The 22896-nt window shown below is 35.7% G+C and overlaps 1 protein-coding gene and 1 long non-coding RNA gene across 3 annotated transcripts in view; one reads left to right on the top strand and one right to left on the bottom strand.

Moving 5' to 3' along the window:
- TBX20 (T-box transcription factor 20) overlaps positions 1–16525 on the top strand; it is a 51821-nt gene extending 35296 nt beyond the window's left edge. The window contains exons 7-8 of the mRNA XM_032753415.2: positions 14372–14484; positions 16185–16525. Coding sequence (XP_032609306.1) covers positions 14372–14484; positions 16185–16525 — 454 coding nt within the window. The remainder of the gene's footprint in view (positions 1–14371; positions 14485–16184) is intronic.
- On the bottom strand, positions 89–22633 carry LOC131384467 (uncharacterized). 2 transcript variants are annotated; one of them, XR_009215348.1, is made up of 3 exons: positions 22557–22633; positions 3481–3589; positions 89–324 (listed from the first exon to the last, which is right to left on the bottom strand). It is a non-coding gene; the product is annotated as an uncharacterized LOC131384467 (long non-coding RNA). The 2 variants fall into 2 exon arrangements; XR_009215349.1 differs by having other exon boundaries at positions 3481–3592; positions 22557–22616.
- Between the last annotated feature and the right edge of the window lie 263 nt (positions 22634–22896).

Below are 22896 nucleotides of genomic sequence, written 5' to 3' on the forward strand. Positions count from 1 at the left end.
TAGATGTATCTTAGTTCATCTGGGCTGTTATAACAAAAGACCATAAACAAGGTAGCTTATAAACAACATTTATTTCTTACAACTCTGGAGGCTGGAAAGTCCAAAAGCAAGGTACTGGCAGGTTTAGCATCTGGTAAGGACATGCACTCTGCTTCATAAATGGTGCCTTCTTGGTGGAAAGGGCAAGTAAGCTTCCTCAGGCTCTTTCATAAGGACACTAGTCTCATTCATGAGGGCTCCACCATCTCATCCTAGTCATCTCCCAATATAGCAGATGTCAGAACAAAGAGACAGAAATCAAGGAGTGTAAATTGAATTTTATTTCTGGAATATAGAGCAACATATTATAATATTATAATCCTGTAAAAATTGAAATAACTTTAATTATTAGTATGTACTTTATTCTTTCTCACATATAAACAAATAGCAAAAACATATCTTAAAATTATATACTAAAGTGTACCCTGGTATTTTGATTTTAAACTTCCAGAATATAATTAATTGGTTTTCTAGAAAGTATGTATTTTGAAGTTAGAGTGAAATTTAGGAGTTACCTAGTTTATCCTTGTCATTATAATAACACAGCAGTTAGGACCCCAGGAGCTCAAGTGACTTGCCCAGTGCCACACAAATAGTAGAAGACCTGGGGCTAGAACTCAGGGTTTTTTGCAACTAGTACTGGGATGTTTCAAAACAGTTGTTTTAAAATTTTTACTTTTGTTTATATATTTACAGATTTATAAATCATTAAAACCATAGTAAATCTTCAAGATTGTCTAATCCATTCCACCATGTCTTTATTTTATAGAAGTTCCTTACTTTATAGAAGATACCAAAGCCCAGATAAAGAATCTGAATGCACAGCTTCTTGGGAAAGAAATAATTTTCTTTAAATCTTTAGCAAAGATAGACTTAGTATAAAAGTCTTCATGAATAAAATGGAAGCAAATTTGTTTGGTAGACAGATTAAAGTCTGCTTTTGGGCCGGGCGCAATGGCTCACACCTGTAATCCCAGCACTTTGGGAGGCCAAGGTGGGCGGATCACCTGGGCTCAGGATTTTGAGACCAGCCTGACCAACATGGAGAAACCCCGTCTCTACTAAAAATACAAAATTAACCAGGCGTGGTGGTGCATGCCTGTAATCCCAGCTACTCGGGAGGCTGAGGTAGGACAATCACTTGAACCAGGGAGGTGGTGGTTGCGGTGAGCCAAGATTGTGCCATTGCACTCCAGCCTGGGCAACAAGAGCAAAACTCATCTAAAAAAAAAAGTCTGCTTTTAAATAAAGTATGTTAATTTAATAAGATCAAAAGCTGTTGGCAACAACAGCAAAAAAGAAGGAATGGCGTTTAACAGAACTAATTTTTTTTCAAATTATAGAAGGGGTCACCACAAAATTTTTTAGTTAGCAAGATGTGTTTCTGCACTTAAAATGCTACTCATTTATCCACAGCTTTTTAGAGGAAGCATTTATTTTATAAAACCATATGAACTGGAAGTGCCGGACCAGTGAGTCTGATAGAGTAGAGTTATTCACAATTAACTTACGGTTGTAAATTATCCTTCTTTTCTTGCTGTGTCTTTCTTTCTATCTGTGTATGAAGAATATTTGTTGCCTGCCTCACAGTTTACTGATGTTTATTTCTAAGCTGAGTAATCTGTACTTTGTCAGACTTTTTATATGGTTGTCACAGCCATACAACTTAGAAAACTAAGCATAATAGTTTTTGGTTTTTTTCGGGGGTACAGTTTACTTATTTAAGTTTCTAATGATAATACAAAACCAGAAATGTATATTACTGAAAAGAAAAATCAATAAGATTAAGTCAAATAATTAAAAATAAACTAAAGCCTAAAAGCTTTTTAAAAGATTAAGTTAGAGTCATTTTGTTTTTCCAAAATGGATTGTATATTTCAGTTCTCAAATTAAAATTAATGATTTATAATACCTCCTAAATTGTATTATATAAAGTTTTCATTTATTAAGTATTTTGTGGAAGTTATGAATATTGATACATTGTCTTCCAGTAATTTATATCTGTATCAATCTTTAGAAAAATGTCATGACAAGGAGTTATTTACAAAGACTCAGTAAGATGTGATGTAAAAATGAACAAATTAATGAGCAAAAACAACATTATATATTTTGTTTTTTATAAATTATATTTGATTTTAATGGATTTGACATTTTCTCTTTGAACACAGTTTTCCAGGTCTCTATTTAGGAGAGAAAATGAGAATGTAAATTGAAATAACATTTAATATTAATTTCATCTCTGGCATGTATAAGGAAGGAAGGTTTAAACAAAGCATGGCAAGTTATAGAGACTGGTAGTCTGAGGTTCATCTAAAATGATTATCATCATGTAAGCAGCTTCTGGAACACATAATCTCAATGCTCAATAATAACAATAAAGATAATTTAATTTTGTTATCTATAAACATTTATTGAGCACTTATGTGTCAGGTACCAATTAAGCTCTCTGTGTATTAATTCACTTAATAACTCTAAGAGCTTTATCATATTGATATCCTTATTTTACAGATGAGAAAAGGGAGGCATGGAAAAAGTGAAGTAATTTGCCCATGAGCACACAGCTGGCAAGTAGCTGGGCAGGGTTCAAGATATGCAGACTTGCTCCAGCAAACATGCCCCTAATCACTTCACTAGGGCAGTGGATCTCAGCAGCATCAGCAGCACCTGGAACATATTGAGCAGCACCTTCTCAGGCCACACTCCAGACCTACTGAGACAGAAACTCTAGGATGGTGCTTGACAATCTGTCCTTTGATGAGCCCTCCAGGTGCTTCTGGTGAATACTAAAGTATGAGAACCCCTGCCTAGATCAAGAAAGTAGTAGTAGTATTTTCAATCAAGGGCCAGCAGCGTAGTAGTGGAGACAGACCTGAAAACATGTAATTGCCATCAGTCTAGTAATTGCAGTAAAGGAGGAATGTATTAGCAACAGTGGTGTTGCAAAGGAGAATGTGAGGGGAAGGGAAAGTTTTGCTTTTTGAGCATTGAGAAATTTGCACTTTAGTTTCAAAGATAGAGGAAGGGCAACCAGTTTCAGTACTGATAGAGTGCTGGTTTTGCTTGTTTAGAGGTTGAATAAATAGTCCAAATGACTTCAAATGGTTCTGAATGTTTTGGCAGAGCAGGATAATCATTGTAGCGATCCTCTGTTTTGCCCATTTTCTGGCCATGATTGTGTCTCTGACGTGTGTACTATTTCTGAAATTGATGGTTACAAAGTAGTCAGAGGAGGTGTTTTAAAGATCAAATAAGGTAATGATGCCCCTTTTTTTTTTGCCTAGAAAAAATACTTAGCATTAGATGTTAGAAAGACTGATCTTCAATAATAGTACCCATTTTATCTACCTATTAAATCCAAAGTTAAGTCTAATAAAACTACAGTCTCTTGCATTGGGATGTGATAGAATTAGCATTACAAGATACTGTCATAGCTTGTGATACCTAAATCACTTGACCTGTTCGGTGAGTCATCTTCATTTTTCAGGGTACCGCATTTTAGAAATTCTCACAGTTGGCTTCCAGGCTAAACAAATTCTTTGCACTTCTTGTTCTGCTGGAAACAGGGATTAGACATAAAGTAAACAACATGGCCTGACTACTCTTTGTAACATCTTCGAAGAGATGGCCCTGATATGCACCACTGTTTTCAATCACTTAAAAGGCAATAATTCAATTATGCCATCCTTTATATAAGAACTGCCATTGCTTTCAGTTCACTTCCAGGCCTGACACAAGTAAATCACTTCAATAAAATCCCTTTTTTCCCCTCCTAGAGACTAGCATAAGTAATGATACCAGTGGTCTAGCAAGGGCAAAATGAATATAATGTTCTTTCAGAAAAGCAAAATGTTTCACTGTGTTACTTGGGAAATTACTTGTCTTGTGTGTGTTATGTGAAAGATATTTAAATGATCTTATTAAGTACGCTTTTTAGAGATGTAACTATTGCACTCTTTTTTAAAAAAAAATTAAGTGCACGAATTTAGCAGTTATGTACAATTTGTGGGAAGAGGAATACACCTTAGAAAAACACCATCCAGAATTTGGGCCCATGGACAGCAAATCCTTTATAAGTATACAAAAAATATCTTCCAAGATATTGAAACAAGTTCTTTTACATGTGAAAATAACCACCTAATTATTTCCTATGTTCATGTAAAATTTTGTTAATATGACTTACGGTTCAGACTTAAAGGACATCTGCTTGAATGTATGTTATAGTTGTCATTTTATTAGAGGTTGCTCAGCTCACTTGACTTTCTTCTTAATGATCTCAAAAGACAGTCATTCTCTAATATTGTAGTAAATTAAGCCTTTGAGTAAATAACATCGGCTGTTTAGGCTGCTGGGGTTCAACATTATCGGGTGTTTGTATATAAAGATTAAAATATATGGCAGTTGGTAAATTAATTAGGGTCCATGTTATGCCAGATTATCCTCCCCATTAACTTTTGCTTTGAATATATTCACCAGTACCTCTCAGTGAATGATAAAATGTTTTCATTTCAACAAGCCTAACTCATGGGATTCAATAAGTCTGTTCAAGGGATATTTAAAAATAGGTTACACTTTTAAACAAGTGATAATGGACTCACTAAAGCTTAACATTTCTCTTTGATGTCAGATATAGTTTTATAATAGAACTGCAAGTAATATTCTAGTCAATTTCTCTACCGACTTTAGCATTCAGTCACTGAGAAAAATCCTGTTTGGACCACATTATTCTGAATTAGGATTATGCAGACAGGTAGAATAAATTGGAAAAAATATAATCTAAGAGGATAAAATATTTTTACCTGTTTTAGATATACTTTTAAAGGCACTTATATTTACCATCTTCTATGTGCCAGACACTATTTTAGGTAATTCAAATGCATTTTCTCATTTAATCCTTATAGTAATACTTCTTATTGTTATTCTCTGTTTTATTTTTATTTTCCATAGCACTATTATCAACATGTAACATACTACATGTTTTTCTTATTCTCTCCCCCACTTTTCACCCCAACTCCCAGTCTTCCCTTTACCCTCATCACTCATTAGACAGGGATTTTTTTTTTTTTTTTTTTTTTTTGCTATCTCTGCAATTCCTTGTTCATAGTAGTGACTCAATACTTTTTTTTCAACGAATGAGTGGCCCTGTGAGGCAGATGTTATGTTCCCCAATGTACAGATGAAGAGAGGTTAAGAAAGTAACAAAGTCAGAATGTGAAAATGGTTGTAGATGATCACCTACTCATCTATTCATTCATGCATTTGATAAATGACATTAAAGCCCATGATGTTTCCAATATATTGCATTGCTTACCATACATAAATTACATTGATAAATCAGCATAATTATATTTTTTAACCAACTCATTATAATGGGTTCCCAAAGTACCAATGTTAGACCAGCAGTTCTTTTGTTTTTGTTCATTGGTGGGTTATCATAGTCTCATTTTGTAATGTGAGATTAATTTTAAATAAATAATATGTACATCCAAAATTCAAAAGTTATACAGGAGTATATGGTGAAGAGTATCCATCCACACACCTGTGTTCCATTTCTAAACTTGCCTGCCCATTGGAATCACCAGAGGGGAATGTTAACAATTACTGAAGCCTGTCTCCCACTCCCAAAGATTGTGATTTAATTGGTATGGGAGTGTGGTGTCAGCTTTGGAATTTTTAGAAGTTCCCCTGGAGAGACATTGCTTTTAGTAAAGGTAAAGCCACAAGGGCCAAATATACCCTATTTCCTGAAGCAACTAAGAAACATACAAAATATGCAAAACAATGTTTTTTATAACACTGGATATCAGGCAACAAAAGACAATAATCTCTGAGGGATGGGAAACAAATGAGGTGAGCCCTGTGATGACGCAGCTTATTTCCTGAGAGAGTATAGACCATGGCAGTGGGGGAGAATATAGGCAGAGCCCACCAGACTCCCTTAGTTGAGAGGTCAGAGCTGAGTTTGCAGAGACCAAAACAATGAGAATTCATAGGACAGACAATAGAAAAGGTGAAAGCTGCATGGAAAAAGCACTCAAAGAGCTACGAAGGATCCCTAAAGAACTCCAAAGATTTATAGAGGATCCCTTTTGAGTGTTCAGCTGAGATTTGCTAAGGGAATCCATACGATGAAACTACCAGAGGCTGCAGGGAAGAGTACCTGAAAAGATTAGGGGGAAACGAACAGTACCTTGTGGTCACCCAGGGATAAGGTCTGATGTAATCAGCTGGACTGGAAAACTTTGTGATTTAGGAGGCATTTGGTAGACTATTCAGAAGGGTTTTGCTTCAGTAGTGAAGAAGAATTAGCCCTCAACTAAATAGTGTTCCAGTCCTACTTAAAATATCTTGAAAGCAAACTTCCAAAGGATCAAATTATTTCCAGGTAACTAACTATATCCCAAAAGAAACCTCAAGACATGTCTTATATTTATGTCCTTATAAATAGAATACAAAAATATTCAGTACCTGACAAAATTCACAATGCCTAGTATCTAATTAAAGATTACCAGGAATGCAAAGATGCAGAAAAATATGACCCATAATGAAGAGATAATCAGTTGAAACTAAGTCAGAACTCACATAGATATTCTAATTAATAACAAGGACATTCAGACACTTACTATGATTGTATTCCCTACATTCCAGAAATTAAGGAGAGATGTAGAAGATTTACCAAAAATCAAAGTAAAAATTCTAAAGATGAAAACTGCAGTGTATAAAATGAAAAATATACTGGATGGGATTAGTGGCAGTTTAGACACTGCAGATGAAAAGATTAGTGAACTTGAAGACATAGTGATAGAAACTACACAAAATGAAACACAAGGAGAAAAGATAAATTTTTAAAAATTGAAAGAGTGTCAGTTGTGGGAAAATTTCAAGTGGCCTAATATCTGTGTAATTGGAGGCCCTAAAGGTGGTTGGGAGGTGGGACAAAAAATATACCCAAAGAAATAATATCTAAAAATTTTTCAAATTTAATGACAATTGTAAACACAATCCAAAGAAGCCCAACAAACCCAAGCTCAAAAAGCATGAAGAAATAATACCAAATTATGTTATAGTCAAATTGCACAAAACTAGTGATATAAAGAAAATGTTAAAACAGCCAGAGAATGATAGATATATTACATAAGAGGAACAAAGATAAGGATGAGTACAGATTTCTCATTAGAAACAAAGTAAATGAGGAGACAATGAAGCAACATCTTTAAAGTACAGGTGCTGTTTGACTAACAATGGGGTTATGGTTGGATAAACCCATCATAAATTGGAAATGTAAGTCAAAATTGTCTAAGTCCAGATATAACACCATCATAAGCTGAGGACTGTATTGAATGCCACTGCTTTTGCACCATTGTAAAGCTGAAAATTTGTAAGTTGAACCATTGCAAGTTGGGGATCATCTGTACTGAAAGAGAAATCAAGTCTGTTAACTAGAATTCTTTACCCAGCAAAAATATCTTTCAAAAAAACAAAAGCAAAATAAAGACTTTTTCAGACATACAAAAGGCGAAGAATTCACCACCAGCAAACTGCAGTACAGGTGTTTTAAAAGAAGTCCCTCAACCAGAAAGGAAATTATACCAGATATAAATCTGGGTGTAAACAAAGGCATGAAGAGCACAGGAATAAGAACTACATGGATAAGTAGATTAATTTTTTATTATTTAAATATTTTAAGAAGATAGTTAAACTTTTAAACATATAATAACAATTAGAATGGAGTTTATATAAAAATAAAATGTTTGACAAGAATGGCACAATGGCTGGAAGGGAGAAATGAAAATATATTATTTTGAGGGTCTTATACTAACTTGAAAGATTTAGTATCACTTGAAGGTAGATTGTGACAACTTAAAGATATTTACTATAAATCCTAAGTCATTTACTAAAATAACAAAAGAAAGTTATATCTAATAAACCAACAAAGAATATGAAATGAAATCATTTGAAGAAAACCCAAAAGAAAGCAAAAAAGAGGAAAGAGATAAAAAAGAACAGATGGGACAAATGGAAAACAAATAGCCAGACTTCAACTTAACTATATCAATAATCACATTAAATATAAATGCACTACATATCTCAAAAAAGCAGAGATTGTCCGTTTGAATTAAAAAGTAAGACCTGATTATATGTTGCCTACAAGAAATGTGCTATGTAAAGACATAAGTTGAAAGTAAAGCAATGAAAAAAAGTAGAATGTTAACAATAATTTTGAAAAACTTAAGAGTTGTTATATTAATATCAAAGTAGATTTCAGAGAAAAGAATTTTACTAGAGATAAAGTAGATAATTTCATACTACTAAAGGCATCCATTCTTCAAGGGTAATATACAGTCCTACATCTTTATGTCTGACAGAAGCATAAAAAAAAAGACAAATATACAATCATGGTTGGAAATTTTAATATCCCTTTCTTAATAATTGACAGAGCAAGTAGACAGAAAATGAGTAGAGACCCAGAAGATTTGAACAACAGTATCAACTAACTTGACCCAACTGATGTTTAGAAAATATTATCTAAAATTAGGCCGGGCGCGGTGGCTCACACCTGTAATCTCAGCACTTTGGGAGGCTGAGGTGGGCAGATCACGAGGTCAGGAGATCGAGACCATCCTGGCTAAAATGGTGAAACCCAATCTCTACTAAAAATACAAAAAAATTAGCCTGGCGTGGTGGTGGGCACCTGTAGTCCCAGCTACTCGGGAGGCTGAGGCACGAGAATCACTTGAACCCGGGAGGCAGAGCTTGCAGTGAGCTGAGATCGCGCCACTGCACTCCAGCCTGGGTGACAGAAAAAAAAAGAAAATATTATCTAAAATTAGCAGAATATGCCTTCTTTGCAAGTATACACAGAACATTTATAAAGATCTTACACTCTGTGCAAAAGAAGTCTCAATAAATTTAAAGGCATTCAAGTCATACAAAGTGTGCTCTCTGACCGTAATGGGATTATATTAGAGAAAATAACAGGAAGATATCTCGAAAGTCTCCAAATATTTGAAAGTCAAATAACACATGTCTAAACAACCCTTGGGGGAAGGAAGATATCAAGAGGGAAATTAGAAAATATTTCGAACTGAATAAAAATGAAAATACAACATATAAAAACTTGCAGGATTCTGCTAAAACATTACTTCCAGAAAATTTATAGTGCTACATCTCTGCTTTAGAAATGAAAGGTCCCCAATCAATAACCTCATCTTACATCTCAAGAAACTAGGACAAGAGTGAATGAAACCCCAAAGCAAGTAGAAGAAAGAAAATAATAAATATCAGAGTAGAAATTGATGGAATAGAAAACAGGGAAGAAGTAGAGAAAAATCAATGAAACAAAAAGTAGAGATTAATAAAATTGATCATTTGCTGGCCAAACTGACCAAGAAAATAAGGGAAGAAAATATAAATTACCATAATTAAGAGTGAAAGGAGTAATATCACTACAGATTCTACAGGTATTAAAAGGAAAGATAATAAAGGAATATTATGAACACTTACAATTAAAATTTTAACAATTTAAACAAATTGACAAATTTCTTGTAGACAGAATCTAACAAAGTTCATTCAAGAGAAAACAGAGAGAGAGAGAGGATACTCTGATAGTTTTGAATTTGTAGTTAAAAAACTTTTACAAAGAAAACTCTAGGTCCAGATGGTTTCACTGGTGAATGATACCAAACATTTAAGGAAGAAATAATGACAATTCTACCTGAAATCTTCTGGAAAATTGAAGAGGAGGGAAGAGTTTTAACTAATTCTATGAGACTAGCCTTATCTTGATACTAAAACTAGAGAAAGACCAATATTCTTCATGAATATACATGGAAAAATTCTAAACAGAATTTTAGGAAATTGAATTAAAAAAACGATAATATGTCATAAATAACTAGGGCCTAGTTCAGGAATGCAAGGTCGATTTAACATTTGAAATTCAATGGATGTAATGATCATACTGACAAACTAAAAACAAAACTATATGATTGTCTCAACAGACACAGAAAAAGCATTTAACAAAATTCAACCTCTATTCTTAAAAACTCTCAGCAATCTAGGAATAGAAGAGAACCTTTAGTCTGGTAAATTGTATGTACAAAAAACCTAGAATGAATATTATACCTCATGGTGAAAAATTGAATGCTTTCTGTAAGATAAAGAACAAGTTATTGATGTCCTTTTTTTTTTTTTTTTTTTTTTTTTTTTGAGACGGAGTTTCGCTCTTGTTGCCCAGGCTGGAGTGCAATGGCTTGATCTTGGCTCACTGCAACCTCCAACTTCCGGGTTCAAGCGATTCTCCTGCCTCGGCCTCCCAAGTAGCGGGGATTACAGGCATGGGCCACCATGCCCAGCTGATTTTTTATTTTTAGTAGAGACGGGGTTTCTCCGTGTTGGTCAGGCTGGTCTTGAACGCCCGACCTCAGGTGATCCGCCCACCTTAGCCTCCCAAAGTGCTGGGATTACAGGCGTGAGCCACTGTGCCCGGCCCATTCTTACCACTGCTAATTCAACATTATACAGGTAGTTTTAGCCATTGCAGTAAGTTAGGAAAAATCAAAGTCATTGTGATTGGAAAGACAGAAGTAAAACTATCTTTGTGTACAGGCATCATGATTATCTATACAGAAAACCCAAATCTCCAAAACCCACTAGAACAAGTAAGTGTTTGGCAAGTTCACAGAATACAAGATCAATATACAAAATAAATTGTATTTCTCTCTATTATAAATGAATATCAGAAATTGAAGTTAAAAAGCAATATTTGCTATAATACAAAGTAGGGATAAATCTGGCAAAGGATATGCGAGACGTATATACTTAAAACTTCAAAAACATTGCTGAGAGAAATTAAAGAATACCTAATGAAATGGAAGGATATACTGGTTCATGATCTGAAGGATGCAGTATTAAGATGTCAGTTATGCACAAATTGATATGTAGATCTAAAATAATCCTGATCAAAATCACAGGAGTCTTTTTTGTAGAGATTGACAAAGTAATATTAAATTTCATATGGAAATACAAAGCACTAGAATAGCCAAAACAACTTTGAAAAAAAAGATAGAGTACTAACACTACCTAATGTCAAAAGTACTAATACTTTTATTCAGCTAGGGTAATCAAGACAGTATAGTTTTGGTGTCAAGTTCCACAAACATATCAATAGAATAGAGAGTCCAAGAGTAGACCCACACATATGTGATGGACAAGGGACAGTCTTCTCAACAAGTAATGTTGAAATAATGGAATATTCATAAGCACAAAAATGAACAATTCATAACTCATTCATATATAAAATTAACTCAACATGAATCTTAGACACAAACATAAAACCTCACACTATAACACTTTCGGAAAAATATTAGGAAAAAAATTTGTGGTCTTGGGCTAGGCAAAGATCTTAAAATATGGCACCAAAAGCATGATCTATAGAATTACAAATGGATAAATTGCACTTTATCAAAATTAAAAACTCTGCTTTTAAAAAGAAACTGTGTAGGAAAGAGAAAAGGCAAGCCACAGCCTAGAAGAAAATATTTGCAAATCATATATTCTATAAACACCAGTGCCCAGAATATAAAAAGAAATCTCAAAACTCAGAAAACAACCTAATTTTTTAAATGAACAGAATATTAACAGCTAGAAATAGGAAGCAAATATGCACAGAAAAAGATGTTCAACATTATAGTCATTAGGGGAACACAATTAAAATATGATGGAATACTGGCACATGCATATTACAATAGCTAAAATTAAACGTTGACCATATCAGGTGTTAGTGAGAGTATAGAGGACCTGGAATTCTCATACACTGATGGTGGGAATGCTAAATTGTATGACTACTTTGACAAATAGTTTGGCAGTTTCTTTAAAAACTGCACATATATGCAATCTAGTCATTTCATCCTTAGATGTCTTCCCAAGATAAATAAAAGTATATGTCCATTTTTTAAAAAGTATGCATGAATATGTGTAGCAGCTTCATTTTAACATTCAAAAACTAGAAACAAGTCAAATATCCATCAATAAGTGAATAAACCATAATATATCCATGCAATATAATGCTACTCAGAGCAAGAAATATTAATGTATGTGCCAACATGATACATCTTAAAATATGCTGAGTGAAAGAAGCCAGATAAAAAAGAATATATTAGGTAAGATTTCATCTTTGTAAAAGTTTAGAAAATGCGGACTAATATATTAGTGGTTTCCTTGGAAAGGTTTGTTGTGATGGGGACCATGGAGCATAGGAGCTCGAGGAAGCTTTTGTAGGTGTTAGACATTTTCGTTATTGTGCTTGTGGCAGTGGTGTCACTGGTGCGTACATATGCCCCAACTGATCAAACTATACACTTTTTTATGTTTTTAAGATGGAGTTTCACTCTTTTGTCCAGGCTGGAGTGAAGCGGCACGATCTCAGCTCACTGCAACCTCTGCCTTTAGGTTCAAGCAATTCTCCTGCCTCAGCTTCCTGAGTAGCTGGGTTTATAGGTGCCCACTACCATGCCCGGCTGATTTTTGTATTTTTAATAGAGACAGGGTTTTGCCATGTTGGCCAGGCTGGTCTTGAACTCCTGACCTTGGGTGATCCACCCACCTGGGCCTCCCTAAGTGCTAGGATTACAGGCATGAGCCACCGGCCCCGGCCCCGGCCCCATACACTTTAAATATGTGCCACTTTTTGTATTTTAATCATATCTCAGTATAGTTTTTTTGTTTGTTTGTTTCAAGATCCCTAGTTGATTCAAACATACACACAAATTTGAGAATCACTACTCCAATCCTTCAGGTCCCTGATTTCACCCTGCAGAGGCAACCTCTTCTAGGCAGTTTCTTGTTCTGGAAACTGGAACATTCTAGAAATCCTGTGCACATGCAGGCATATATGAACATACGTATCCTGTGTTCTAACTTCACAAATGGTAGCATACTTTACATATCATTCTGTATTTTACTTTTTTCACTTACTGTATCTTGAAAATTATTCCATATCTATACATATGAAATGACCTCATTCTTTTTGACAGCTATGTGTTAATGCAGTGGATCTGGATCCTGATTATTTTGACTATAAGAGATGGTACTTTATTCTTACTCTAAAACAATTTGAGAATAGTGATGTAACTTAAATAGTTGCAGAATTAATTTTCCTTTTAGGCATATCCTTAAGTCCTCATAATCACACTATATATTATAAAATGCCTTCATCTATGTGGGTATATAAGCTTTCTACAACACAAGATTTACTATGAATTAGGTAGTAATTTTTCACAGGTAAAGTTTGCATATTTATGTGAAATGTTGACAAGTGTTAACATTTTAAAAAGTTATTATGACATTTTATTTGCTTTGCTTATTCCCTCAGTATGAAATGTGGTGTTTTGTTTGTGCTTCCTCATTTAACACATATTTTATAAGTCCTCTTTTGTCCTTTGCTGGTCAGTTTGGCATTGGTCTTCGGGCCACAGCTGTTCCAGAAATGTGTGCCATGCAGACTAATCTGTTATCAGTATGCACTTTTGGCAAACAAATTGGCTAAAATTGTACTGGCTTTTTTTTTTTTTAAAGCAGAAGGTCAAATTGTCCAATGCCAAAATAATTTTTTTATTTTTTAAAGTTAACTTCACTCTTTGGTTGATAGACTATGTTACAGGAGGAAGACCATCTACAAGACAATGTACCAATTTACCTAGAGGCTAAAACTCCTTATTGGTCATTTGTGTTTTCTTCATGGGTTTTTGGTAATTTTCAGTCTTACAGCAACAAGGGTCTTAGTGTTCATTATCCAAACTATCCATATTGTACTATAATCTATTAATTTGTTTGATTTCTTGGTGAATATTAGAGTCTTTCGATGACTAATGATAATTTGAACTTTTTGCCAACATTTCATCTGTTGTTGGATCAGTGCAGTTTGTATCAACTGAGTATTTGTTTTGTATTTGTTAGCTGATGAAGTCAGTAAGAAGAGTCATTGCAGCTCCTTGTAGTAAATTCATTCACTTATTATTTTTCACATCATGAAATTCCATATTCCTGTGATCAGGTTTCATAGCTCCTGTTCACCCCTTTGTCCTTCATTTTAAAGTATTTCAGGGGATTGTCCTTGTCCTAGTCAGTCATGTTTGCTTGCACTCATACACCTGAGGTCATGTCTCTGAGGAGTCACTGTACAACAGAATAAATGTACATGTTTTGAATTTCATCTTTCTGTGCAATGGTTGCTTTTTGGCTGAGAAAATGGCTTTACTGATTACTAAGTTACCTCTAAGACCTCTATCTCTGAGTCCTTTACATTTTAGTTAACCTGTGATGTGTCACCCTAACCTAGGGAAAGTGTGGAGAGCCTGATTCAAAAGCATTCCTATGCGCGCTCACCCATCCGTACCTACGGAGGAGAAGAAGATGTCTTGGGAGATGAGAGTCAGACAACCCCAAATCGAGGTAAGGTAGCTTCCAAGGCCATGGAATTGCTGGGAAGCAGAGCACCTAAAGGAGAATGGGGGCAGGTCGTTGATGAGACGGCCAGTCCTCAGAGTACATTATGCCCGGAAAGGATTTCAGGAGCCTCCCTGGGAAGGGAGAGCCCCGACACTGATCCTCACAGATTTCATTATTTTGCCTTTGAATCATAGGCGATGATGCTGCCTGCAGGTTTCCTATGGTTTGTTTTTTTTTTAAGTGGAAGAATACTGAGCCTTTGAGTCAGGGATCAGGAGTTACTTGTCCATGATTTAGTACATAAGAGCTGTTGAACTTTGGGGGCAGTCCCCAAGTCCTTCTGAACCTCAGTTTCATAATCTGAAAGTCAGGGAATATACCTGTTCCATCTATGTCAGGTATAATTTGTTAGAATCAAAGACCAAAATAGAAAACACTTTTAAAAGAGGATTGTCCTAACGAAGGATATTACATAGAGGAAGTGGCCCCAATGTTAACAGCAGGAACTGAACAAAGTTTCTCTGTACCCAAGGCTTAGAGAGCAGCTGTCTGCATCTGGGAAGAGAGTCCAGAGAAAAGAGCCCAGAAGGGCTCCATTCTGGGAACAGGAAAGTTCGTATGGGGAGAGAGTCCTCTGCATTGTTTTATGTCCTTAATATGAAATTATATAGTCTGTGAAAACATAGGACATTTCTTATTACTCAATCCAAGTGAACCACTAGTGTTACAGTTGACTCTTGAACAACACAGTGGTTGGGGAACCAACTCCTATGTGGTCCAAAACGTGCATATAACTTTTCACTTCCTGAAACTTAACTGCTAATAGCCTACTGTTGATCAGAAGCCTTACCTGTAACATAAACAGTCAATTCATACATATTCTGTATGTTACATATATTACATTCTGTATTCTAATAATAAATCAAGCTAGAGAAAAAGTTATTAAGAAAATCATAGAAAGGAAATATGTTTACTATTCCTTAAGTGGAAGTGGATCATCATAAAGGTCTTCATCCTCATCTTCACACTGAGTTGGCAGAGGAGGAAGAGGGGTTGGTCTTGCTGTCTCGGAGGCTGTAGAGGCTGAAGAGGTGGAGGAGGTGAAAGTGAGGCAAGAGGGGTTAGGCACACTCCGTGTAAATTGTAGTGAAAAATATCTGCATGTAAGTGGACCCGTGCAGTTCTAACCCCTGTTGTTCAAGGGACAACTGTATACACTCAGAAAATTCAGTGTCAATTCTATTCTAAATTTCTGGATGCTGTGGTAGGAAAACTTACTTTCTTAGGTTCTCACAACAGTTTTGGAAACCAGACAGCTTGGTAGAGATTTAATACATTCAGCCTTCCTTATGACACTGCAGAGGTCAGAACAGATATCAGGTATTTGCAGCTTTTTTTAAGAGAATCAGGTCATTACCTGCAGGCAGGGTATTAATGTTTTGGCCAGTCTGTGGGAGTGTGCAGGCTATCCAATGAGTTGTCTTTTTCCATTTAGTAAATTCTCTATTCCATGCAAGGTGTAAATATCATCTTCTTACCTAGAAAGGTAGATTTGCCTCGTGACAGATCTCATGTGTATTTGCCTTTCTAAATTACAGATGTATTAAATATTCTTAAAAACAAATTGATCTTTACAGATAATTTAATTCTTGATCTGTACATTGACACAGTGTTTCCAGTCTAATGAGTGTTTTTTCTTACAGGATCAGCCTTTACAACATCTGATAATTTGTCTCTCAGCTCCTGGGTATCATCTTCTTCCAGTTTTCCTGGGTTTCAGCACCCACAGTCCCTGACTGCTCTTGGCACCAGCACAGCATCCATAGCAACACCCATTCCTCACCCCATCCAGGGTTCTCTGCCGCCATATAGCCGACTGGGAATGCCTCTGACCCCATCGGCCATTGCCAGCTCCATGCAAGGGAGTGGCCCCACATTCCCTTCATTCCACATGCCGCGATACCATCACTATTTTCAGCAGGGGCCCTATGCTGCCATTCAAGGACTACGCCATTCCTCTGCTGTGATGACGCCATTTGTATGACTCTTCTAAAAATGGGAGAATCCAGATCCAGAATGTGCAAGTGGGTATAGAAATATAGGACAGGGCTGGGTGGGTGGGATGTGGGGTATTGGAGCAGGGGCTTTCCAGGAGACACAGGACCTATCAAAGAGGAGAGCCGGACTCACAATAAAACCTACCACTGAGGGAATGCACCACGGACCAGGATTCATCTGAGGGACAGCTCTTGGGTTCAGGAGAGAATCGGTGTAAAGTTCTCAGCCAGCCTGAAAGTTTACTGACACAAGGCTGATGAATCTTAAAGTGCATTATTCCTCATGGTTAAAACGCTGTGTTGATGCAGTAATGTATAAAATCATTGTGTATAGGGTTTCTTCCTGCTTTTCACAGGATAAAAGAATCTTCAAAGAGGCCATGCTATATAGCATACTGACCATAATGACTAACTGAAGTCAATTTACCCCTGTAGAAAATGGGAGCCAGTAGAGAAATATTTGTAGTGCTGTAGCATAAGCATGTTTAGTTTTCTTTTGTGTTAGTCTGCTGGGGAAGGAGCTGAGATAATGCTAATGCATCCTGTTTTGTGGATGAACACATGGTAATGACCTCACAAAGTTCTATTTGTAATATTGAAGGGCCAGTAACCAACAAGCTCAGTTTTCACAGTCTTCTTTCTTCCTAGTTCTCTTTATTGCAAATACTTGCCAGAGTTAGGGGTGGGGCTAGAGTTATGGAGGAAAAATCTTCCATATACAGTTTTGAAGCAAGAGCCTCTCTATATTACATGGTAAAACTGAAGTTTGATTTTTCTGGGCTGCATTCTAAACACACTACTGACTAATTCACTGAGGAACACTCCAAAGCCTAGGCATGATGTTATGTGAGGCTTGCTTTCACTTACAGCTGCAACAGAAGGATGGTTGTTCTATTCCAGAAGGATTTCTCTGCCGTTGGTGCCAGAGATCCCTTCATTTTCACTTCAGTTTTGGGAGACCTTGTGGATGTTAAAATGCATCTGGACAAATTTTCATTTTCAGTAAATCTGCCTTGTTGTTGCTGCCGCTGATTGACAAGGATTTGAGAATGACCATTCTAAATGCCAGGATAGCCATGATTTAACTTATGCTCCTGAGTGGAAATGTGTCCATACATCTAATTTGGCCTTTTTCCTTACTGTGTTACATTTAGTGACTCCTTTACCATTTTGCTAGGTCTGTAATCTTAAATTGTTTGATAACATAATGGCTCCATAACTGAAATGTTGGCAGTTCTTATAAGTAATCTAAAGCATTCTTCCACTTTATTTTCAACTTTTGCTATCTTCTTAAGCCTTCCTTTAATGTTTATAATAGTAACAAATATTTTAGTTATATATGACCTGTATATTGTTTTTGAACAGCATATATATATATATATATATATATATATAAAAGCATTAACAGTCAGGGTAACACATTTGGCATTTTGCAACAATTTATTTCCCTAATAACATAGATTTAATGAAATAGTTTTTCAACTTTAGATTTAATGCACTTCAACTACAGGATGTAACCTGTCATCTTAGCAAATTTCTCCAAAACTCTAATTTAATTTTTTTATGTAATATTCATTCTACTCTTCTTGCTCCAAAAGTATTGAATCCATTAAAAGGGATGGGCAATATTTCTACTGATAGTAGAAATATATTTGGGGGGAAATGCAATATACTTATCACATCAGACTCCCGTGGGATTTTATTTGGTGGTTTTAATGTTAGCCTTTTTCATATCACATGTCTCTCTGGGCACTTCCAGCCTATGAAACAAGGCATCATGGCACAGCCTGTCTAGGTGATGCTGTTGTTGGATTTTGCACTTGCTATTCTCCACTATACTCCAAAGTTTACTTACAGAAAAGCATGGGCTGTGTTAACAAAGCATCTCACGATCCTACAGCAAACACTGTGGGCCAATTTTTAACTTGTTGCGTGTTATGCTGTAGTATCCACAGGTAGTTTGTTTTCAAACAAAGTACAGGTGTGCATTTCTTTAAAAAAGCAGTTATGAATAATGTTTAAACTATCCATAGAGCTAGGATAGGGGTTTACTATTTAATAGCTGGCCTATTGCCAGTGCTCCTTTGAATATAGAGTACTGCTGCTTAAAGCAGGAATAACAAAAGATGCTGTTTTACATAATGCTACTCAATACCCTGATAAATTACTGGTCTACTAAGGTGAATCTGTGTCTGAATTTTATTTTCAAAGAGGATGAAAAGATTGTTTTAATACATACTGTTTTGACATTTCTACCAATCTATGTGTCTCAAAGAGATTTGTGTGTTTTTGTTGAATATGGTTTTACCTAGTATTTCCTGACTTCATAATTTTATTTTGTAATTAAGCAATATAAGACCATAAATAAGAGTGCTTAGAGAAAACAAAGACTAGTCAGACCTAAAATTCTAAATTGGATATATATTTTTAAGTATTATTTGAACCAGAGAAAAGAAGCACAAGTGAAATAGAGCTTAACCTCATCAGAGTCACTTGAGCCATGGAAACCAAGGGGTAGAAATTTCCCCTCCCTGGGCCTTTCTGAGGTATCCTGGTCATTGATTCTTATTAAACCCTTGGGAGTTTAGTATTTAAAATTCCAAAGTGCATTCTGGCAAAAGTAATTTCAAGAACTACACATTTAATGGGAAAGCCAATTGAATAATAAAGGCCATGAATTATAATATATTTAGAATATATTCAGGGTTCCTCCCACACCCCCCCCCCCCCCCACCGAGTATATTATAGTGTCAAAAAGCATGGCTAATGGGAAGTGCTGCTAAAAAGAGGTCCTGCCAGACCTGCTTATCTAATCCTGAGGAATTAATTCAGAACTTAATAGGTTTTGCAGTTGTGGTTTGTTTTTAAAATATCAATAATTCTGAGTAGATTCAAGTTTTTTTTTGTTTTTGTTTTTGTTTTTGAGACGGAGTCTCACTCTGTTGCTAGGCTAGAGTGCAGTGGCACGATCTCGGCTCACCGCAACCTCTGTCTCCTGGGTTCAAGCAATTCTCCTGCCTCAGCCTCCTGAGTAGCTAGGATTACAGGTGCGTGCTACCATGCCCAGCTAATTTTTGTATTCTTAGTAGAGACAGGATTTCACCATGTTGACCAGGATGGTCTTGATCTCTTGAACTTCTGATCCACCCACCTCGGCCTCCCAAAGTGCTGAGATTACAGGCGTGAGCCACCGCACCTGGCCTCAATTTTTTTTTTTTTTTTTTTTTTTTACTAACTTAGTCTTCTCCTCTGTCTACCCTTAGCAATATATAGGTAAACATATCCAGCTCGTCTAATACATCACAGATTATTAGTTAACAGGGTGTAGATTAATGAGCTTATATAGTATTGCTGGATCTTTTGAGTTAATAACAATGGTCACTTGTCCAGAAGGCCTATCATCATTCCTAGTAGGTGGGCACAGAGTAAGAGATATTAAGAAGCTTCCTGATGAGTCGTCATCTAGCAAGGGCCCTGTGTAGGGCTATATTGTAGGAGTTACATTGACTTCTGGGGCATTCCAAGGTCTCCCCTCCTTATCCATATCTCTGTCATTTTGCTTCTCCAGCCACGACAACACATTTTCCTCTCCAACTGCTCCCTCCCCACCAAAAAAGAAACCCTCTAAAAGGCCAAAGAATAAATATTCTTAGAAGTAAAGTATCCTCATCCCTTGCTGCCTTTTTCAAAGAGGTGTTAGGATATTTATCCTATTTCTGTATTTCACAGTAGCTTCTCAGGCTGTCCTGCTTATATATAAGCTGATTTATATTGAGAAAAATCACTTTTGAATAAAGAGGATGAAATGACTTTACACCCCATTAAATACTCTGTCAAGCTTAGCCATGACTCAGTAACTAAAAAGTTCAAAAAATCCAGTTGTGTAATGTGCAGAGTAACAAATTGCAAGAAAAACAACTTAATCTTCCAGTGACTAAGTAAGAAAAACTGTTGTCACTATTAAACATGTAGGAAATTGATAATTATTACAAACAAAGCAATACTCTACCCTAAATCTAGACAAATCACTGGACAGATGATAAGATTTTCAGCTTTGTCCTTTAAAGAGCTGTGCCTGGCTGGATGATGGGTTTTATACAAGTTTTTATGTTATTTCAGAATGTACGGATTTTTTTGTAAACACGCAAAGGGAAGGTTACAAACTCCTTAAACTTTAGAAAACCATCAAATCCTTTCTTTGCTACTTATATTCTATGCCAATTATAATATTCCAAGACTTACCTTTCTTCAGAATGCTTACATATGGAAAGGTTTATTTATAAGTATTTGATAGGTAAATATTCCATATGTATTTTCTAGCCCTTCTTTCTCTGTCCCTCCCTCAAATAACTTCATTACCCTCTCCTTTTTAAACAAAATATCTTGATAATAAGAAAACAAAATCATTTTTTTGTGAAATAATACATATGGACAAAAAATACAAGTTGTATTTTACTTCTGGTTCATTAAAATATTGTGTTTAGTTGGATTTTTTCCTCCCTTATTTTCAGAAACATAAAAGAAATTGCTTTATTTCCTAAAGGATAAAATTGGATATAGCCTCTTTAGTAGACACTATCACAGTTCTGTTGTTTGCTGTGTTCATTTGCTTAATGAATTGCGTGAGAACAGTCACTGTAATGAAATGTGTGTGCTGGGGGGTGGGGGGAAGGGCATGGGAAATGTTTTATGAAAAAAAGTTATAAGCCTAATACTATGAAGTAACATCTAATGCAGTTCTTTTTAAGTGCAATATATTTATTTCTGCTAGAAATATATTATCAACCTTATGTAATATTTGAAGCATTACATATTATTTGTAAACAGCTTAAAATTATATATTACCCCAATTGTACATAAGTACAAATGTGTGGATATTAGTTTCTTTCATTAAAAATGGTGTTTTTTTAAAAATATATATGCACCCATTTACACCTTTCATTCACTTACACTGTTTTATGATGTTTGGTATCTGTTTCCTCACCTGACAAAAAGGATTAGATAAGATTGTGGGTCCCAGCTGGCCACTCACAGGCTGGACACAGCCCGGGATTACTGCACAGTATTTTGGGTTTGTCTTTAGTTGCATTTGAAAGCCTTTGGAAAAGACATTGCTCTCAAGTTCCCACTATTTTCCATTTTCTGCATCCAGTCCCCTTCACTTGTGTATGCTACCCAATGAACCCTCAGAATCACATGATTTTGCACCTCTCTGTACTGAATTATACTGAAGACTCCATAAAACTTTAAAACTCCTGTATCTCATTTCAGCCATGAGCACTTGGATATGCTGTAATGATACTACACAAAGCAGAATGACACCAAATAAGATTAGCCAAATTATAAGTCTTAATCCTCCTTCCACATGACAGTCCTTCAAAATATTTGATGTTATCATACCCCCTGCTTTCAAAAGTCTACTCTCTTACCCTTAATTTTTTTGTGCATGCCTAACACCAACCTTTTAGAAATCTTTTATTTGGAAGGATTTCATGCTTATGGAAGAGTTGCAAGAAGACCATAAAGAAACCCTGTACACCCTTTATGCAGATTCACAATTGTTAACCTTTTGCCCTATTTACTTTGTCATGTGCATTTACAGTGAGTAGCATGTGCATAAACACACATGCATATGCACAGATATGTAATATATACAAATTATTTTTCTGAACCCCTTGAGAGTAAGTAGCATGTCATGCCCCATTATCGCTAAATAATTGAAAGTGTATTTCCTAAAAACAAGATTCCACTAATCACAGTAGAGTTAGCAACTTCAGGAGATTTAACAACGATGCAGTACTGTGATGTATCATCTGTATTCCAGATTTGTCAAATTACCCAGTAATGTCATTTGTAGCATATCTTTTCTTCAGTACAGATCCACTTCAAGATCACATATTGCATTTAGTCATCATGCTACTTTAGTCTCCTTAATATAGTATAGCTCTTCAGCCTGTCTTTGTCTTTCATAGCAAAAGGATTCCTATTGTATTAGAAATCATGAATTCATACTGATACCTCCAATTCCAATGCACTCCCACAGAGTCCTCTTTTCTTGCTTTGCCCCATTCGATATCTGTATGGAATACAGTGGAAGAAGGCTCAACAATTACCTCAATGTATTTATTTACTCAACTCTACCATACACTTAAAACTAATTTCAGATTGCTTCACCTGTACAACTGCAATACACAAATCTTCTAAAAAGAGGTCAGGGTTTGTTTGCATTGTTTCCGTGCTACTCAACTAACAGTATATAGCCAAATGATATGTTCAGCAGTTACTTTGATTAATTCATTTTTTGTCCTCCTGGATAGTTATGTTACTCAATGTGCAATACAAGTGGGTTTATTTGTTT

Source organism: Hylobates moloch, unplaced genomic scaffold, assembly GCF_009828535.3.
Source record: "Hylobates moloch isolate HMO894 unplaced genomic scaffold, HMol_V3 SCAFFOLD_1, whole genome shotgun sequence".
Taxonomy (NCBI): domain Eukaryota; kingdom Metazoa; phylum Chordata; class Mammalia; order Primates; family Hylobatidae; genus Hylobates; species Hylobates moloch.